General features: G+C 35.4%; 1 protein-coding gene across 10 annotated transcripts in view; it reads left to right on the top strand.

Moving 5' to 3' along the window:
• Nucleotides 1-16,052, top strand: part of BCAS3 (BCAS3 microtubule associated cell migration factor) — a 611,080-nt gene that overhangs the window by 39,713 nt on the left and 555,315 nt on the right. For all 10 annotated transcript variants that reach the window (XM_049637825.1, XM_049637821.1, XM_049637826.1 and 7 more), the window contains one exon: nucleotides 13,511-13,592. In XM_049637825.1, the coding sequence (XP_049493782.1) occupies nucleotides 13,511-13,592 (82 nt within the window). The remainder of the gene's footprint in view (nucleotides 1-13,510; nucleotides 13,593-16,052) is intronic.

The following is a 16,052-nucleotide window of genomic DNA, read 5'->3' as shown; positions in this document are numbered from 1 at the left end:
CATCTGTTTTGTATCCTAAATTCTGCATATGAGTGAAGTCACATGATATTTGTCTTTCTCTGACTAATTTCATTTAGCATAGTGTGTTCTAGTTCCATCCACGTAGTTGCAAATGGCAAAATTTCATTCTTTTTGATTGCCAAGTAGTACTTGGCTGTATAGATATACCACCTCTTCTTTATCCGTTCTTCTGTTGATGGACACTTGGGCTCTTTCCATACTTTGGCTATTGTTGATAGTGCTGCTGTAAAACATCGGGGTGCATGTGTCCCTTCAAAACAGCACACCTGTATCCCTTGGATAAAGACCTAGTTGTGCAATTGCTGGGGTCATAGGATAGTTCTATTTTTAATTTTTTGAGGAACCTCCATACTGTTTTCCAGAGTGGCTGCACCAGCTTGCATTTCCACCAGCAGTGCAAAAGAGATCCTCTTTCTCCGCATCCTCACCAACATCTGTTGTTGCCTGAGTTGTTAATGTTAGCCATTCTGACAGGTGTGAGGTGGTATCTCATGGTGGTTTTGATTTGTATTTCCCTGATGATGAATGATGTGGAGCATTTTTCCATATGTCTGTCAGCCATGTGGATATCTTCCTTATTAAAAAAAAATTTTTTTTTAACGTTTATTTATTTTTGAGACAGAGAGAGACAGAGCATGAACGGGGGAGGGTCAGAGAGAGAGGGAGACACAGAATCTGAAACAGGCTCCAGGCTCTGAGCAGTCAGCACAGAGCCTGACGCGGGGCTCGAACTCACGGACTGCAAGATTGTGACCTGAGCCGAATTCGGACGCTTAACCGACTGAGCCACCCAGGCGCCCCTGTGGATATCTTCTTTAGAAAAGTGTCTATTCATGTCTTTTGCTCATTTCTTCACTGGATTGTTTGTTTTTTGGGTCTTGAGTTTAATAAGTTCTTTATAGAGGCATACAGTATGTACTCCTTTGTGTCATTTTTTGTTTAGTGTATTTTTTAGATTCATCCATGTTGTTGTATGTTGTCATGGTTTGTGTTTTTTATTTTATTACTTTGATCATGTTTTCATGGTCTTTATATATCTGGTACCAAGTACATTGTCTGGCAGTTAGTTGGATATATATATATATATATATATATATATATATATATATATATATATATATATATATATATATATGTTTATATATATACATTTATGTATGTATGTGTACATGTAGACGTATATATGTGTGTATATGTTTAGTAAATGTATTTCAAGATTTCAATATTTTGCTGAGTATTTTCATCTAAGAGTGCTAGAGAGTCAATTTTAGAAAGATACAAACTAAAGTTCATAATCGTTTGCTATTGGCTTACATCCCATTCCATTCCCAATCTGTCCCTTCTTCCTAAAATCTCTATGTTTATTAATTAATAGCATCATACTTTTTCCATTTAGCCACATTGAAGCCTAGGGTCTATGCCACGTATTAGGAGATACAAATATCACTAAGACCTGAGTCCTGAGCAGATCACATTCTACATATGTGAGGTGTCACTACATAATTGCAGTCTGTGTCAGTGCTTCCCAGATGGGAGTGCTTTTGCCCGCAAGGAAACATTTGCCATGTTTGCGGACATTTTTTATTGTCACGATTGGGAGTTGCTACTGGCATCTCGTAGATGAAAGCCAGAGATGCTACAAAGCTTCCTACAATGTTTAGGACATTTTTGCTCAACAAAGCATTGTCCATTCCAAAATGTCAGTAGGGCTGAAGTTGAGAAACCCTGGCCTGTGAAATTCATGTTCCAGTGGAGGAACGAATGGAGCACCGCAGAGCACTGAGTAGTGAGGAGATGCCTGGGGGAGTTTTGACACTTGCGCTGCCTAGTGAAATTTCATAATGTTAATATAAATAATAGCATCTGTAATTTGAATAATCAGAATATACCACACCATCATATTAGGTGCATCACCTATTATTCTCTATTATCCTGTCAATTTTACTATTTTTTTTTTTAAGATTTTTTATTTTTGAGTACTCTCTATACCCAACATCAGGCTTGAACTCACAACCCTGACATAAAGAATTGCACACTCAAGATGCACACAAGAATCTTTGATTTAAGCCAGGCAGGCACCCCTTAGTTTCACTATTTAGTGTCATTCTCATTTTGTAGATAAAAAATTAAAGCTCATATTTAACCCTTAAAATGCACAGCCTCCCCACTATCAACATTCCACATCAGTAGTCCCTTTTATCTGTGGTTTTGCTTTCCACAATTTCCGTTACCCACAGTCAGCTGTGGTCTGGAAGCAAACGATCCTGCATCTGTTGTATTGCCATAAGGTGAATAGTAGTCTAATACTACGTCACATGCCTGCATCATTCATCTCACTTCATCTCATCACGTAGGCATTTTATCATCTGACATCACCACAAAGAGAGTAAATACAGTACATTATGTTTTGAGAGAGAGACATTCATATAACTTCTCTTATAGTATATTTTTATAATTGTCTTATTTCATTGTTGTTAATCTCTTACTGTGCCTAATTTATAAATGAAACTTCACCATGATATATACATATAGGAAAATGTATTTATAGGATTTCTTACTATCCACAGTTTCAGGCATCCCCTGGAGGTCTTAGAATGTATCGCTCATAGATAAAGGGGGACTACTGTATAGTTTTGTCTTTCCATAATGTCATATAGTTGGAATCATACAGCATGTAGCTGTTTCAGATTGGCTTCTTTCACTTAGTAATACACATTTAAGTTATGCCCAAGTCTTTTCATGGCTTGGTAGCTCATTTCTTTTTAGCACTAAATAATATTACATTGTCTGGATGTACCATAATTTATTTATGGTAGATATCTTTAAAAAATTCAGATATAGCATATATACTCTAAAAAGTACAAACCTTGGGGCACCTGGGTGGCGCAGTCGGTTAAGCGTCCGACTTCAGCCAGGTCACGATCTCGCGGTCTGTGAGTTCGAGCCCCGCGTCGGGCTCTGGGCTGATGGCTCAGAGCCTGGAGCCTGCTTCCGATTCTGTGTCTCCCTCTCTCTCTGCCCCTCCCCCGTTCATGCTCTGTCTCTCTCTGTCCCAAAAATAAATTAAAAAAAAAAAAAATACAAACCTCAAGTCTGTAGTTTGAAGACTCTTTGTGTGTATATGTGATTATGTAAATGTGTATGTTTGTACCCATATGTAAATAAGTGAAAGTAACATTGAGAACAAAATGTAGAGCATTTTTCTTACTTATGTAGTTCCTCAGCCAATATTTCCCTTCCCCTCAGGTAAGATGATAACTATTCTGACCACAGATCTGTATTGAACGTCATATAAATAGAGGCACACAGTATGTACTCCTTTGTGTCTTTTTTTGTTCAGTGTATTTTTTAGATCCATCCATGTTGTTGCATGTTGTCATGGTTTGTATTTTTGATTTTTGATTTTATTACTGTGTTATATCCCACTGATTAGATATACCAATTGTTTAGCTATTATCCTTTTGGGATGGGCATATATGTTTCTATAATGAATATAGCTCCTATGAACATAATTGTAGATTTATGTGCTCTATTTTTGAGTATGTACTTAGGAGCAGCATTGCTGGGCCACAGGTCAGGCATATATTTAACTTGATTAGAAATTGCCTACAGGTTTTTCAAAGATGTTGAACCATGATACACTTTCACCTGCAATATCTGAGAGTTGTAGTTGGTCTGCTTCCTGCTACCATTGATGTTGTCATTCATTTTTTAAATCATCTTGTTAGTCTTACAAGTTCATAAGGTATCTATTTTACAGAAGAACAATCTTAGGCTTCTATTTAATATAATGTTTCTTTTTGGTTAGATATCTATGCAAAACTGTCTTCAGCCAACAGATTGTATCAGGATACATTTACAATACCAATCAAATATGACAAACTCAGTCTTTAAAAAAATTTTTTTTAAACATTTATTTATTACTGAGAGACAGAGCGACACAGAGCATGAGCAGGAGAGGGGTAGAGAGAGGGGGAGACACAGAATCTGAAGCAGGCTCCAGGCTCTGAGCTGTTAGCACAGCACCTGACACGGAGCTCGAACTCACGATCTATGAGATCGTGACCTGAGCTGAAGTCAGTTGCCTAACCAACTGAGCCACCCAGGTGCCCCCAAACTCAGTCTTTTAGAAGTAGAAAGAGGCTGTAATCCAAAATTGGCTTATCTGTAGCACTGTTTTCTCTCTTTCCAATTGGACATGTATTCTGCACAAAATAAAGTAACAAGTTAAAGGGAATCCAGTTTGTGTGTCTGAGTGATGATGAAGTGTTTATGACAGCTGCTAGGCTGACACTCTCTGTAATGGTGTTACATTGACTTCTGAACACCTTCCAGGCTGCTTCCAGCCATATGTGTCTGTGTAGTCTGAGTGGTTTTACATTAACATCTACCCTGAGTAAGATCTTTTGACTACAAAAGTGTTACTTTCAAATGGAAGATACCATTAGGGCTGCTTCAAAGCTCGGAATGGTATTTGGATTGGTGGTGCTGAAATAATGGCTGGGGTTTTGAAGTGTAAGGTCTAAATCTGTGTTGCATAACCAAAGGAACGTGTGAGTTTAAACTGCTTTTCTTTGATCTTCCTTTCAAAAATCAGACTGGAGGGGAAAGGTTAAAGTCGCCTTAAAGTACTCCTCTGTGTGTGCAAAAATTTGGAAGTATGAAAATATGATTACAAGTTCCATTCATTATTTGTGTTCTGTGGTTTTCATATTGTTCTTGCAACTCACTTCCTTCTTGCTCAAGTTTTGTATTTTGAATTTCGTGTCAAGACCAAAATATAGACTCAATTGCTCTCTGCTTTATGTGGTTAGCAAGTATCTGCTCTATAAGTTGTTAGTCCTCAAAAATATGTGTTTTAGGTGGTTTTTGTGGTTTGCATTTTTTTTTTTTTTGATGGCATACACAGTAGGTTACAGAGATACTGACACTCTGACATTAACTGAATCATTTGTGGTTAGTTAGGCAAAAATAAAACAAAAATGTTATCCCTGTCTTCCTCCTAATTTTAAGAGCTTTCCAAAGCTCTTACTATTAGGAATCCTTTCTTCAAACTGTGCTGTCTTAAGTTTTTGAAATTGTTGGAACAGAGTTGTAAAACATAAAATAACGCCCTGGCAGTGACTTGTTGGAGAAAAAAGGCTTGAGGTTAAAAACTGTTTTGAATACAGTATACTAACAGGAGATTTTGATGCCTCTTTGGTCTGGTCATGTTTGGAGAATATTGTTTTTTGTTTCCTTACATCTAAAATGAAAATATATCATCCAATTGGCTCATGGGGTGATTCTAGAGAGAGACTATCAGCTCTCATTAGAGATTGCTTTGTAGTTATAATAGTTACTCATGTAGCTAGTGGAGTCATTTTGTTGCTTATTAATCGAATACCATGGTATAACGTCATACTTCTCACTCCTTTCCCTATATTTCTTTGTATTTTTGCTTTTCCTCCCAATTAAAAACTTGTTGTGACTTCTGAAGTTAAAAAAAAAGTCATTAAATGTTCATTTTTTTAAAGAACTTCATCGTCAGTTCAGTTGTGTGGTCTGTATGATTACCACATGTGAAGTAGTTAGCAAAGTGATAACTATACACTTGTACATTTAAATAGGCGAAGTGAGTTCCTTCTGTTGCTTTAAGAACTGAATTCTCTTAGTATAAGACCTCATCACCTCTTCATTCTCACTCTCTGTATTTTTGGGAGGGGTATCAGGAAAGGTTAAAATTTATTTGTGGAATTTCCACATTTTTCCATGCCTATATATGTAAATAAAAGTTAATAGACATTATTTTTTTGACCAATTATAGGTCTACCTAAAAATTGAGTAGAAAGTACAGAGAGTTCCCATGTATCCCCTCACCACCGTATTTGCCCCTGTTTAACATCTTGCATTAGTGAGGTACATTTGTTAAAATTAATGAACCAATATTGATATAAGTTATTAATAACTTTAAGTCTATAGTTTACATTTTCTCCTTAATTAAAAAACTTTTATTTGGTGTTACCTTTAAGGAAATGATGCTCTTTTTTTTAAGGAACTTCATTTCAGTTGTATCTGTGTGGTTAGTACATGTGGCATATTTAGAAAGATTGATAACTATTTGCATATTTAAATGTGCTGTTTTTAAAACATCATAGTTGGTAAGAAAACCTGTTGCAGGTAAAAACATCATATAAACACATAAAGATTGGAATGAGTGTAGGGTATTTGCTAGAGAGGGTGGAGACTGCCTTGTAAGAACTGTTGCACAGATGATGTGCTGCTTTCCACCTTGGTAATAGCCCTTTTACTGAGAGCTGTAAAACATAGGAAGTAATATACTGGTGGCTTCAAGAATGAGATGTACCAAATGTGTTTTATTGTATGGTATTATAACACATTTTCAGACATTAAATATTAATAACTTGCTTTGAGAACAGTGGGGCAAAGTCAGATTTATGCTAAATACCATTAAGATTGAATAATGAGGGGCGCCTGGGTGGCGCAGTCGGTTAAGCGTCCGACTTCAGCCAGGTCACGATCTCGTGGTCCGTGAGTTCGAGCCCCGTGTCAGGCTCCGGGCTGATGGCTCGGAGCCTGGAGCCTGTTTCCGATTCTGTGTCTCCCTCTCTCTCTGCTCCTCCCCCGTTCATGCTCTGTCTCTCTCTGTCCCAAAAATAAAAAAACGTTGGAAAAAAAAAATAAAAAAAAAAAAAGATTGAATAATGAGGCTGATATAGACCCAGTCATTTATTCATCCATTTATTCAACAAGCATCTTTTTGATTTAACTGTCTTTTATGTTACATATTTTAGATATGCAATTTAATCATTACAGTTGCCTTCTTAGATATATCATCACCTCTATTTTATTTTTTGAGAGAGAGTGAGAGCAGGGGAGGGGCAGAGAGAAAGGGGACAGAGGATCTGAATTGGGCTCTGTGCTGACAGCTCAGAGCCTGGAGCCTGCTTCAGATTCTGTGTCTCCCTCTCTCTCTTTACCCCTCCCCACTCGTGCTCTGTCTGTCTCTCTCTCTCTCTTTCTCTCTCTCTCTCAAATTATTATAGTTAATAAACACAAGTCCAGTTTGTTGGAATATTTGATGTGGTTGATGTGTGATATTTGCAACCTATGATCCTGGCATATTGTTGTATGTACTTGCCATTGTACTTGTCATTGTTGTACTTTCCCTTGATTTTGGGAAAAGAATAAAACTTCCAGGGTCCCACCTGTGGGCTGCTTTTACTCTGTCAGACTTTCCAAGTGGAACCGGAGCCATTACTGGTGTGGAGAACTCTGACATGAAAGATATTTTTGATTGAAAGTCTGCATGTGCATGAGATAAACATGGGGAATTTTTTTCTTTTGTCTTTCATGTCTGGTGTCTTGGTTTTCTTTTTTTTTAAATTTTTTTTTCAACGTTTATTTTATTTTTGGGACAGAGAGAGACAGAGCATGAACAGGGGAGGGACAGAGAGAGAGGGAGACACAGAATCGGAAACAGGCTCCAGGCTCCGAGCCATCAGCCCAGAGCCCGACGCGGGGCTCGAACTCACGGACCGTGAGATCGTGACCTGGCTGAAGTCGGACGCTTAACCGACTGCGCCACCCAGGTGCCCCTGGTGTCTTGGTTTTCAATTCATATTTCTAGCCTGGAAATCATCTGCTATATATGCTGTACCCATTTTGAAAAAAAATAGGCAAATTAATACTTCTTTTTAATTTTTTTTTATTTTAAAGATGAAAACTTGTTAAAGTATCAAGAAAAAGAACTACTAGTCATTATCTTTTGTTTGAGCTGTTTGAGTTCCAGGGAAAGTATAGTAATTTTTGTGTGTTTCCTATCTTTAACAGAGACGGAATTTTCTTTGAATGTTAGTATGAATTTTTACAAATCATATTTTTCACTTCAAGAGATGGATATCATGTCGCTATAACCAAGCCATTGTACCTTGTTGAAGGGAGGGTTGCTTATTTATTACTGGATTTGGAATTAAGGTATGAATTTGATTAGTTACAAAGAGTTCTACCTTTTTCTTGAAATGAGTTCTTGAGTCTCATTCATATTCTGAACTATTCATCATATATACATGTGGTAATCAAGGGTCCTTCAGGACAAAAGTCTTACATCATTTTCCCTGATGGCAGTCCACTACAATGAAGACTATTTATATAGTTAGTTTGAGGCAGCATTACTTTTCAGAGGATACTGACCTGCATTTCATTCGCTGTGCACAATAGATTTAAATCCATAATGTCTTAGAATCAGGGAACTGTAGTGGGCAAGAGACTTTAACAGTCATTCATGGAATAGTATAACTAATTCCAATAAGCATATGAAAAGGTGTTTGATCCATCTCCTTAGTCATGAAGAAAATACAAATTAAAACCACAGTGAAAGTCCCATTGAACACGCCAGAGTGCCTGATACAAACTGTTGGTGAGGAAGTGAGCAGGTAGAACTCTTTTTCATTGCTGGTGGAAGTGTCAATTTGTACAATCACTGTAGAAAACTATTTTGTTGAAATCTACAAAATATGCACATATGCCTAATATAGGAGCAATTCTAACTAGTAGATTTATACCAGGAGAAATATATATATATATGTATTCACTAAATGAAATGTGCAAGAATATTCATAACAGTATTCTTTACAATGTTCTTTTAAAAATGCTAAAATCATGGCTCTCCTACAACTGTAAAATGGAACAGATGTCATAGATTTTATTTAACTCATTAATAAATGAGGTGTTTGGCAAGTTGTTACAGCTGGTTCAAGGGAGAATCTGAAGAACCAATATAGGCAATTAGAAATACTAAAATGAACTTTTTACGAGGTGCAAACCTGGTTAATATACTACTGAAACTAAAATGTACTGCCTGGAATCATCTTTTTTATAGAGTGGAATTCAATTGTATCTCTTCCAGACAAAATTCACTTGCATTTCTGTGGACAAGAGTCAGTTACTATCAGTTTTCTATAACTTACAATATTGCAAAACAAGGGTATAGATGTGTATAAAATCAAATAACCCCAAAGGGTCCACTAGACACTCTTGGTAATCCATTGAAAGGACATATAGTGATCTTTTTCTCATTTGAAAGTTTTTTCAATTTTTCCTGACATCTTAAGAGCCAAGAACTAGAAACAACCTGGAAGTCCACCAATAGTAAAATGGATAAATTGTAGTATTTTTCACACAGTGGAAATCTGTATAGCGATAGAAATTTAAAAAATACAATAAAAAAATAAAAAGCCAATCGTATGCAACAACATGAATGAATTTCATACATATGTAATTCACAAAAGAGTGTATACTGTGTGATTCTATTTGCATAAATTTGAATGAGTAAAATTTATATGTAATGAAGTCAGGATAGTGGTTATGATTATTCTTGAGTTGGGTTTGTGACTGGGAAAGGGGTGTGAGGGACCTTCTGAGTATCTGTCATGTTCTGTTTCTTGATGTCTGTGCTGGTGACAGAGGTATTTTAACATGGAAAATTCATTAAGCTGTATATATATGTATGATTGAGGTGTTGTTTCTGTGTCTGTTATTCAACAATGTTTGATAAAAAGAATCAACTGCAGACACAATTCTCCATTTGACTAGTATCTAAAAGGGAAGTTGGGGGTGTAAATATGTACTCTTGTCCTAATTCTGTGTCATAAAGCATTATTATTATTGTCCATGGTATTTGATTGACTTTTCTATTTTGTAGTCATATATCTTTGAAAAGTCATCATGATTTCAGAAACAAGTTTGGTTCTGAGGGCTAGATGACCTTCATTTGCTTTTAGAATTTTCTAGAGGTAGTTATAAAGCTCTCCCACAACTTTTATAGCCCTTTCCCTGTGTGTATTGTCTCGGCTGTTATAATTTCCCTTTGCCTTAGATTGAGTTGTGAGATTCTAAACTTGTACTCTCCCCCCCACTTTTTTGGTTTGGTATGTAATTTGCATATTTTCACCATGCGAAAGCTATTTTCTATGGTTGGAAAAGATTTTTTTCCTACAGTGTGAACAAATCATTCTTTGTTCTCCTTATTGTGCCTCCAAACTGGTACGTCCGGTTTATGCTCCAAACAACAAAAGTCTGTCATCAGAAATTAAAATGCCAGTAAGAACAAAGGCAGAGACCCATGAGGAACTCTTGGAGAGGTTTCCTCCCTGTTTGCTCCTCTCCCCAAGTTACCACAGTTGCCAGGAAGTTGGAACATTGCTTGGTACAACTCCTTCCTTGTAGTTCTGCCCTTGTATTTATTATTATTGTTGGTTTAAAAATGAACTTAACGCTCCTGGTAATTCTTGTCAGGATATATAAAATCCTCATCTCTGAGATTTTTTTTTTTCCATTTTCAGTGAGCTCTTTTTTAAGAAATGTAAAAATCACTTTGAAAGCCTTTAAAAACTTAATCAGTTTTGACACGCATTTATTTGAGAGCAGAATTACCAGTGAACATGCTGTATAAAATTATTAGAGGCAATTGAAAGCGGCAGCTAAAGCCGAGCCTGTAAGGACATATCCAACTTGTGTTCTTTCTAAAATGTGCACATCTTATCTGTACATACTTTGTTGGCACTCTTCTGAAATAGTATTCCAGTGTAGCATTTGTACACATTGTTTGGAGAGTTCTCTCATCTCAGAAGTTTGGCATTTGAGACTCACTTAGGATACTTTGGAATTATGCTTCTAACAATCTTGATTTTAACATAGTCACAAATATTTGTAAATAGTGACAGAATGTTTCTTCATCCCTCCCTTCCCTTATGCTACACTTAAAGATTGCAGGATCTTAACTTAGAGGTAATAAAGGATGGGTAATAAATGTGGGATGCATTTTGTAATCAATCCTAATGTTTTTTCTTACCCTTTGCGGTATATTTAAAGAGGGATTTAGAGTAGAAGCTTAGAGTAGAATAGAGCATTTAGGTCTGTTTTGAAAGCTGTTATGCTGGAGAGCATGGTGTGTTCAGATTTCAAAATGTTTTTCAATGTCAGAGTAAAGCTCATGTGAATTAAATCCAGTGTTAACAAATGTTTATCATATTGTGAGAATGCCAAGACAGGTTTGCCTTGTTCTTTATTATTTAGTATAATTTAGTACACATAGGTCAGTTAAATATGATTAGACTTTTATTTTTTATTTTACTTTACTTTAAGGCTTTATTTGATAGAACCAAAAGCTAAATGCTAGATCTGTGGAATATGGCCATAATAGTACACAGCAGATTTTGTGTTAGAATATTATAATTTGTTAAAAGTATGAATGTATATTTGTTAGAGTGAGAAGTGTTTTTCATTGCTCTGAATTACAATTTCAGTGCAACTTCTACAGTATTGTTTTATAATTTTTTATTTCCTTGTAAGTAGAATAGTCTGTATATTGAAGAATATTATTTATCCATTTTTATATCCCCATTTTGGTGGAGATAGCTAATAATAACTCTATAATATAAATGTATTACATTAGTGACGTACCTTTCAGTGAAAGTGTGCTTAATATCAGAGAGATCATGCTTTTTAGATTTTAGAGAATGTGTGATTCCTATGTTGGGTGGGAGGTTGAACAAAGTGACCTTTTAAGCCTTTTTCTAAATTTTAAATTCTGTTCTATAATATTAAACTGTAGACTTAAGAGCTATAGTATATAATGGCCATGTTTTTCATGTAGAAAATTAATGTTCACAAAGGAGTTTGTAGAGAGCTAAATTCTTATCTTTTGCTATACTGAGTTTATAGTTTGGTGTGTTTAATTGGTGATAGGTGGTGCTGTTGTTGCACAGTTGGTGCGAAGAGCCTAGCATTCCTCAAACCTGCATCCCAAGTGCTATAGAGAGATTTGCCATTGTGGCCAGCGAATAAGTTTATAGTAATTTTTATAGGCAGAATGAATATGATGGCTCTTTAGGCATCACCGTAAGTTAACATTTATAAGAAACAAAATATTTATAGTTTGCAGTCCTTAAATTCAGACAGAAGAGAAGCTGAAGATCTGAAAAAGTAGTTAAAGGAAGTGCTGCAGATTTACAGTTTAATATTGAAAGCTTTATAAGCCTTTTATCTTATATATGTTGTTTATATTTTAAACTGCTTGTTTGGCAGGCCCTATTGAAAAAAAACTACCATCCGCATGTTTCTCTTATTGAATATTTATTACATGTGTTGTAAGTTCTTGAGTATTTAGAACTAGTTTTATAATTTTGGCCATTTTCCCCATCTGATATCACATATTCCATCAAACGCTTGAGAGTTATGAAAATGTATCGGGGACTAAATTATCACTTAAAGCAGTCTTAACTAATTCTAGTTTAATCTGCTCAATACTTCAATTAGCAGCAAACTGTTCTCTTGAACCACTAGTTTGGAAAAGCAGTTGTTTTTGCACTTGACACATATATTGTCATACCCTTTTACCTTTGGATTAATATACTACTGTACTCTTTATATCTGAGGAATAAATCTGATATGACTCAAAACGAACATTCATACAGTGTTTGATCTATGTGTATAATAAAAATGATGACATTTAAAGATGCTTACATATTACTTCTTTAATTCATAGAATATTGAAATGATTAGTATTTTGAGGTTCTTTGGCACCTTTACCTTTTAGGTTTATAAATGCAAAATAATACAGGCTTATGGGAGGTGAGGGGAGTGGAGAGATGTTGGTCAAAGGGTACAGAGTTGCAATTATGTAGAATGAGTAAGTCTAGAGATATAATGTTAAGGCATGATGCCTGTAGTTAATAACACTGTGTTGAATACTTTAAAAATGTTGAGGGTAGATTTCATGTGTTCTCATCATACAAAAAAGGAGGAAATGACTGCAGTAATAATTTTATTATGTATGCCTATGAAACCATCATGTTGTACACCTTAAATATCTATGATTTTAATTCAAAATATATTAAAAAAAGAGAAATATATAGGTTTATAGATGCTAAATGATTTATTCAAAGTCGTTAACAGGAAGGTAGTTGCAGAACCATAACCTGGTGCACAGGTTATTCATGTTCCACTATGTGTTCTTTGCAATATGTTTTGCTTTTTCTCCTTTACAACATATTTGCAGAAATTACTACATTTAAGTTCTGTTTTTCCGAATACTAAGAATATTTACCTTTTTGTTACGTGGAACACCTGGTACTAATTAAAAAAATCATAGTTGCTCTGCTCTAAAATGAAAGGCAATCATGCAGGAACTGAGCAGACTAACAGGAGTTTCTTAAAGATAAGAATTATAGACTTTAAGAGCAGATCATTCATTTTCCTGTTTATATTAAGTGTGTGCTCTTATCATTTTCTAAAAATATTTGTGGTAATTTAAATATGAATATGCTGAATGTGAATGAACAACCATAAATGTGTGTGTCTCTGTGTGTACATACATATATTACATTTCAGACAAAAAATTGTGATAAAATTTAGGAGATCTTGTTTTCATATAATCATGTTCTGACCTGTATTTTCATTTACGGAAATTTTTTGTCTTCTCATGCAGATCAGTGGGGAAGCGCAGGAGCTCTTTTCTGTTCGACATGGCCCCATTCGAGCGGCTAGAATCTTGCCTGCTCCACAGTTTGGTGAGTGTAGCCCTTGAGAAGAAACAAATCATTTAGGAGTTTCTCTTTTATTGGTCTTGGACTACAGACAGCAAGAATGATAACTAAAGTCTGTTTTCCTCCAAGTGTCCATGCCCCATCCTTTCCTCCCCACAAGATAAATTCTTGTTCTGTCAGTTGAGATGGAAATAGGTAATCTTAACCAATTCAATATGGCCATTCACATTCTACTGTGGTTTTGATTTATCTTCATCCTCTTTGATCTCAATTTAGCCTCTGACTTTGCTGGCTCTTTCTTGAAACCCTCTTCTCTCTTGGTTTTCATGGCATCACTCTTCCCAGATCCCTTCCTTGCTGACTGTACTGCTTTTGTTATGCTTCTGGCTTAGCTTTCTTCTATGGGTATTCCCCAAGTCTCTGTTGTTCTCATGTCTTTGCTCTTCTTCGCAGTTATTCTTAAACTGCCTTGGAGAGCTTGGTTTTCACCATTATGTCGCTTCTGGATAAGTCTGCTGTCTATATTTCCAGCCTTGTCAGAAGTACAGTTTCGGGCTTTTGACCTTTAATCTCTGCTTTAAAAATGAATACTTCTTAATGTTGTATTTAAATATTATGTATGTTTTGATTTAAAAAGTCAAATATGTGTTTAAATTAAATATGTTATTTGGGTGCCTAATAACTCCTGACTCTTTAGTGATATGTTTTCTCATTAATTTGCCTGTGTTCACTCAGAATGTTTTTGCACGAGCAATGAAAACATAGTCATTTTAATCTTGTTTGCATACTCTAAAATCTTTTTAAAAAGAAGATATTAAAAAGTCTAATTCTGTTTTTAAAGTTTACTAGAAGTTGGATAATCTTCCTTATAATACTTCATTTAGCTTATAATTCTCTAAACTGGTGAGAATGAAGTTTATTAAAACTTACTACTGTGTGCGTTATGCACTAACCATATGTGTAAGTAATGTCAGGGATCAATTTAGCGATTAAATCTGCTTAATGGAAATGGGAAGGGTGGAGGTAACAAGGCAACAGCATCCTGCAGTCATGTAGAGATTTTTCTCCTTGTTATTGGGCTATATGACACATCCAGAGTTCAGCTGTCTCTCCTTTGCTCTCTCTCACTCTCTCTTGCTCTGATTTTTATTGCATTTGAGTTTTGGTGAAATCTTTTAACAGGGAAGATTGTTGAACATCTTTTTCTGGAAGGTTTTTGGAGTAGCCAGCCTTCTCTTTGGATAGTTGGACTCAAGAACAACTTTATTATTAGAAGACTCTGCTATGTCTTTGTTTCTTTTGTATGTAATTCAGAGGCAGATTTTTCTCCTTTCAGTTCATTTTTGAAGCTCTTTTATATATGTCAGTTATTAATTTCCCACCTTTTTCAACTTTTACTTTGGGCAGAAATACTTCGTGAGAGAGTATAAAGCTATAAAAGTTATTGTTGGTAGTAGAATTTGAATATGCTTAATTTATTTTATCTAATTAAAAAAAGATTTCTCTTCTATAATATAATATTTAAAAATATATTATATTTAAAATATAATTTCACACAGCTAAATGTTCTTGTGCAAAAGTTACATATGTATCACTTTTGTTGTATTTGATTAATTGAAGTTCTACACTGAAGTTCTACATGTGACTGATCACATAAAATTTGTAATGGAAAATAGAATACCCCATCCCTCTCTTTCATCCATTTTGCTTTGTGTGATCATTTTGATGTAGTAAGTTCTTTAGTAGCTTCTGGAAAAAAGATGTGTGGTAAATCTTGTTTGTCTGAAGTTGTCTTTATTCTTTCTTAATTCTTGATTGCTAATTTGGCTGGCTAACAAATACTTTTTTGTAAATGGTGTTCAGAATTTTGAAGGCATTGATCTAGTGTTATGGTTGAAGAGTCTGAAGCCATTTTGATACCTTTTTCTTTGTCTATGGCTTGTTTTTCTCTGGGAACTAGCATAATGTTAGTCTTGTTCCCAGTGTTCTCAAACTTTACAATGATGTTTCTTAGCTCATACATTGTCCTGGGCCCCTTCAGTGAGGATGAAAATTAGTGCAGTTTTAGAAAATTTCTTTAAATTTATTTTTTGATGCCTTCTTTTAGTTTTATTTGTTCTCCCAGGTACTTACATTATTTGGCTGTTATACTCCTTAGAATGATTAATTTTATTTTTTATTTTTTTAATTTTTATTTTTTAATGTTTATTTTTGAGAGAGAGAGAGGCAGAGCATTAGTGGGGGGGGGGGGGGCGGAGAGCGAGAGGGAGACACAGAATCCGAAGTAGGCTCTAGGCTCTGAACTGTCAGCACAGAGCCCAATGCAAGGCTTGAACTCACGAACCATGAGATCATGACCTGAGCTGAAGTTGGGTCGGATGCTCAACCAACTGAGCTACCCAAGTGCCCCTAGAATGATCAGTTTTAAAAAACAATTTCTTTCCTGTTCTTTTTGGGAGATTGTCTCCCTCGGGATTATAAACT

Source organism: Panthera uncia, chromosome E1, assembly GCF_023721935.1.
Source record: "Panthera uncia isolate 11264 chromosome E1, Puncia_PCG_1.0, whole genome shotgun sequence".
Lineage (NCBI taxonomy): Eukaryota > Metazoa > Chordata > Mammalia > Carnivora > Felidae > Panthera > Panthera uncia.
Note: the sequence above shows the minus strand (reverse complement) of the source record. Positions and strands in the feature narration are given on the sequence as shown.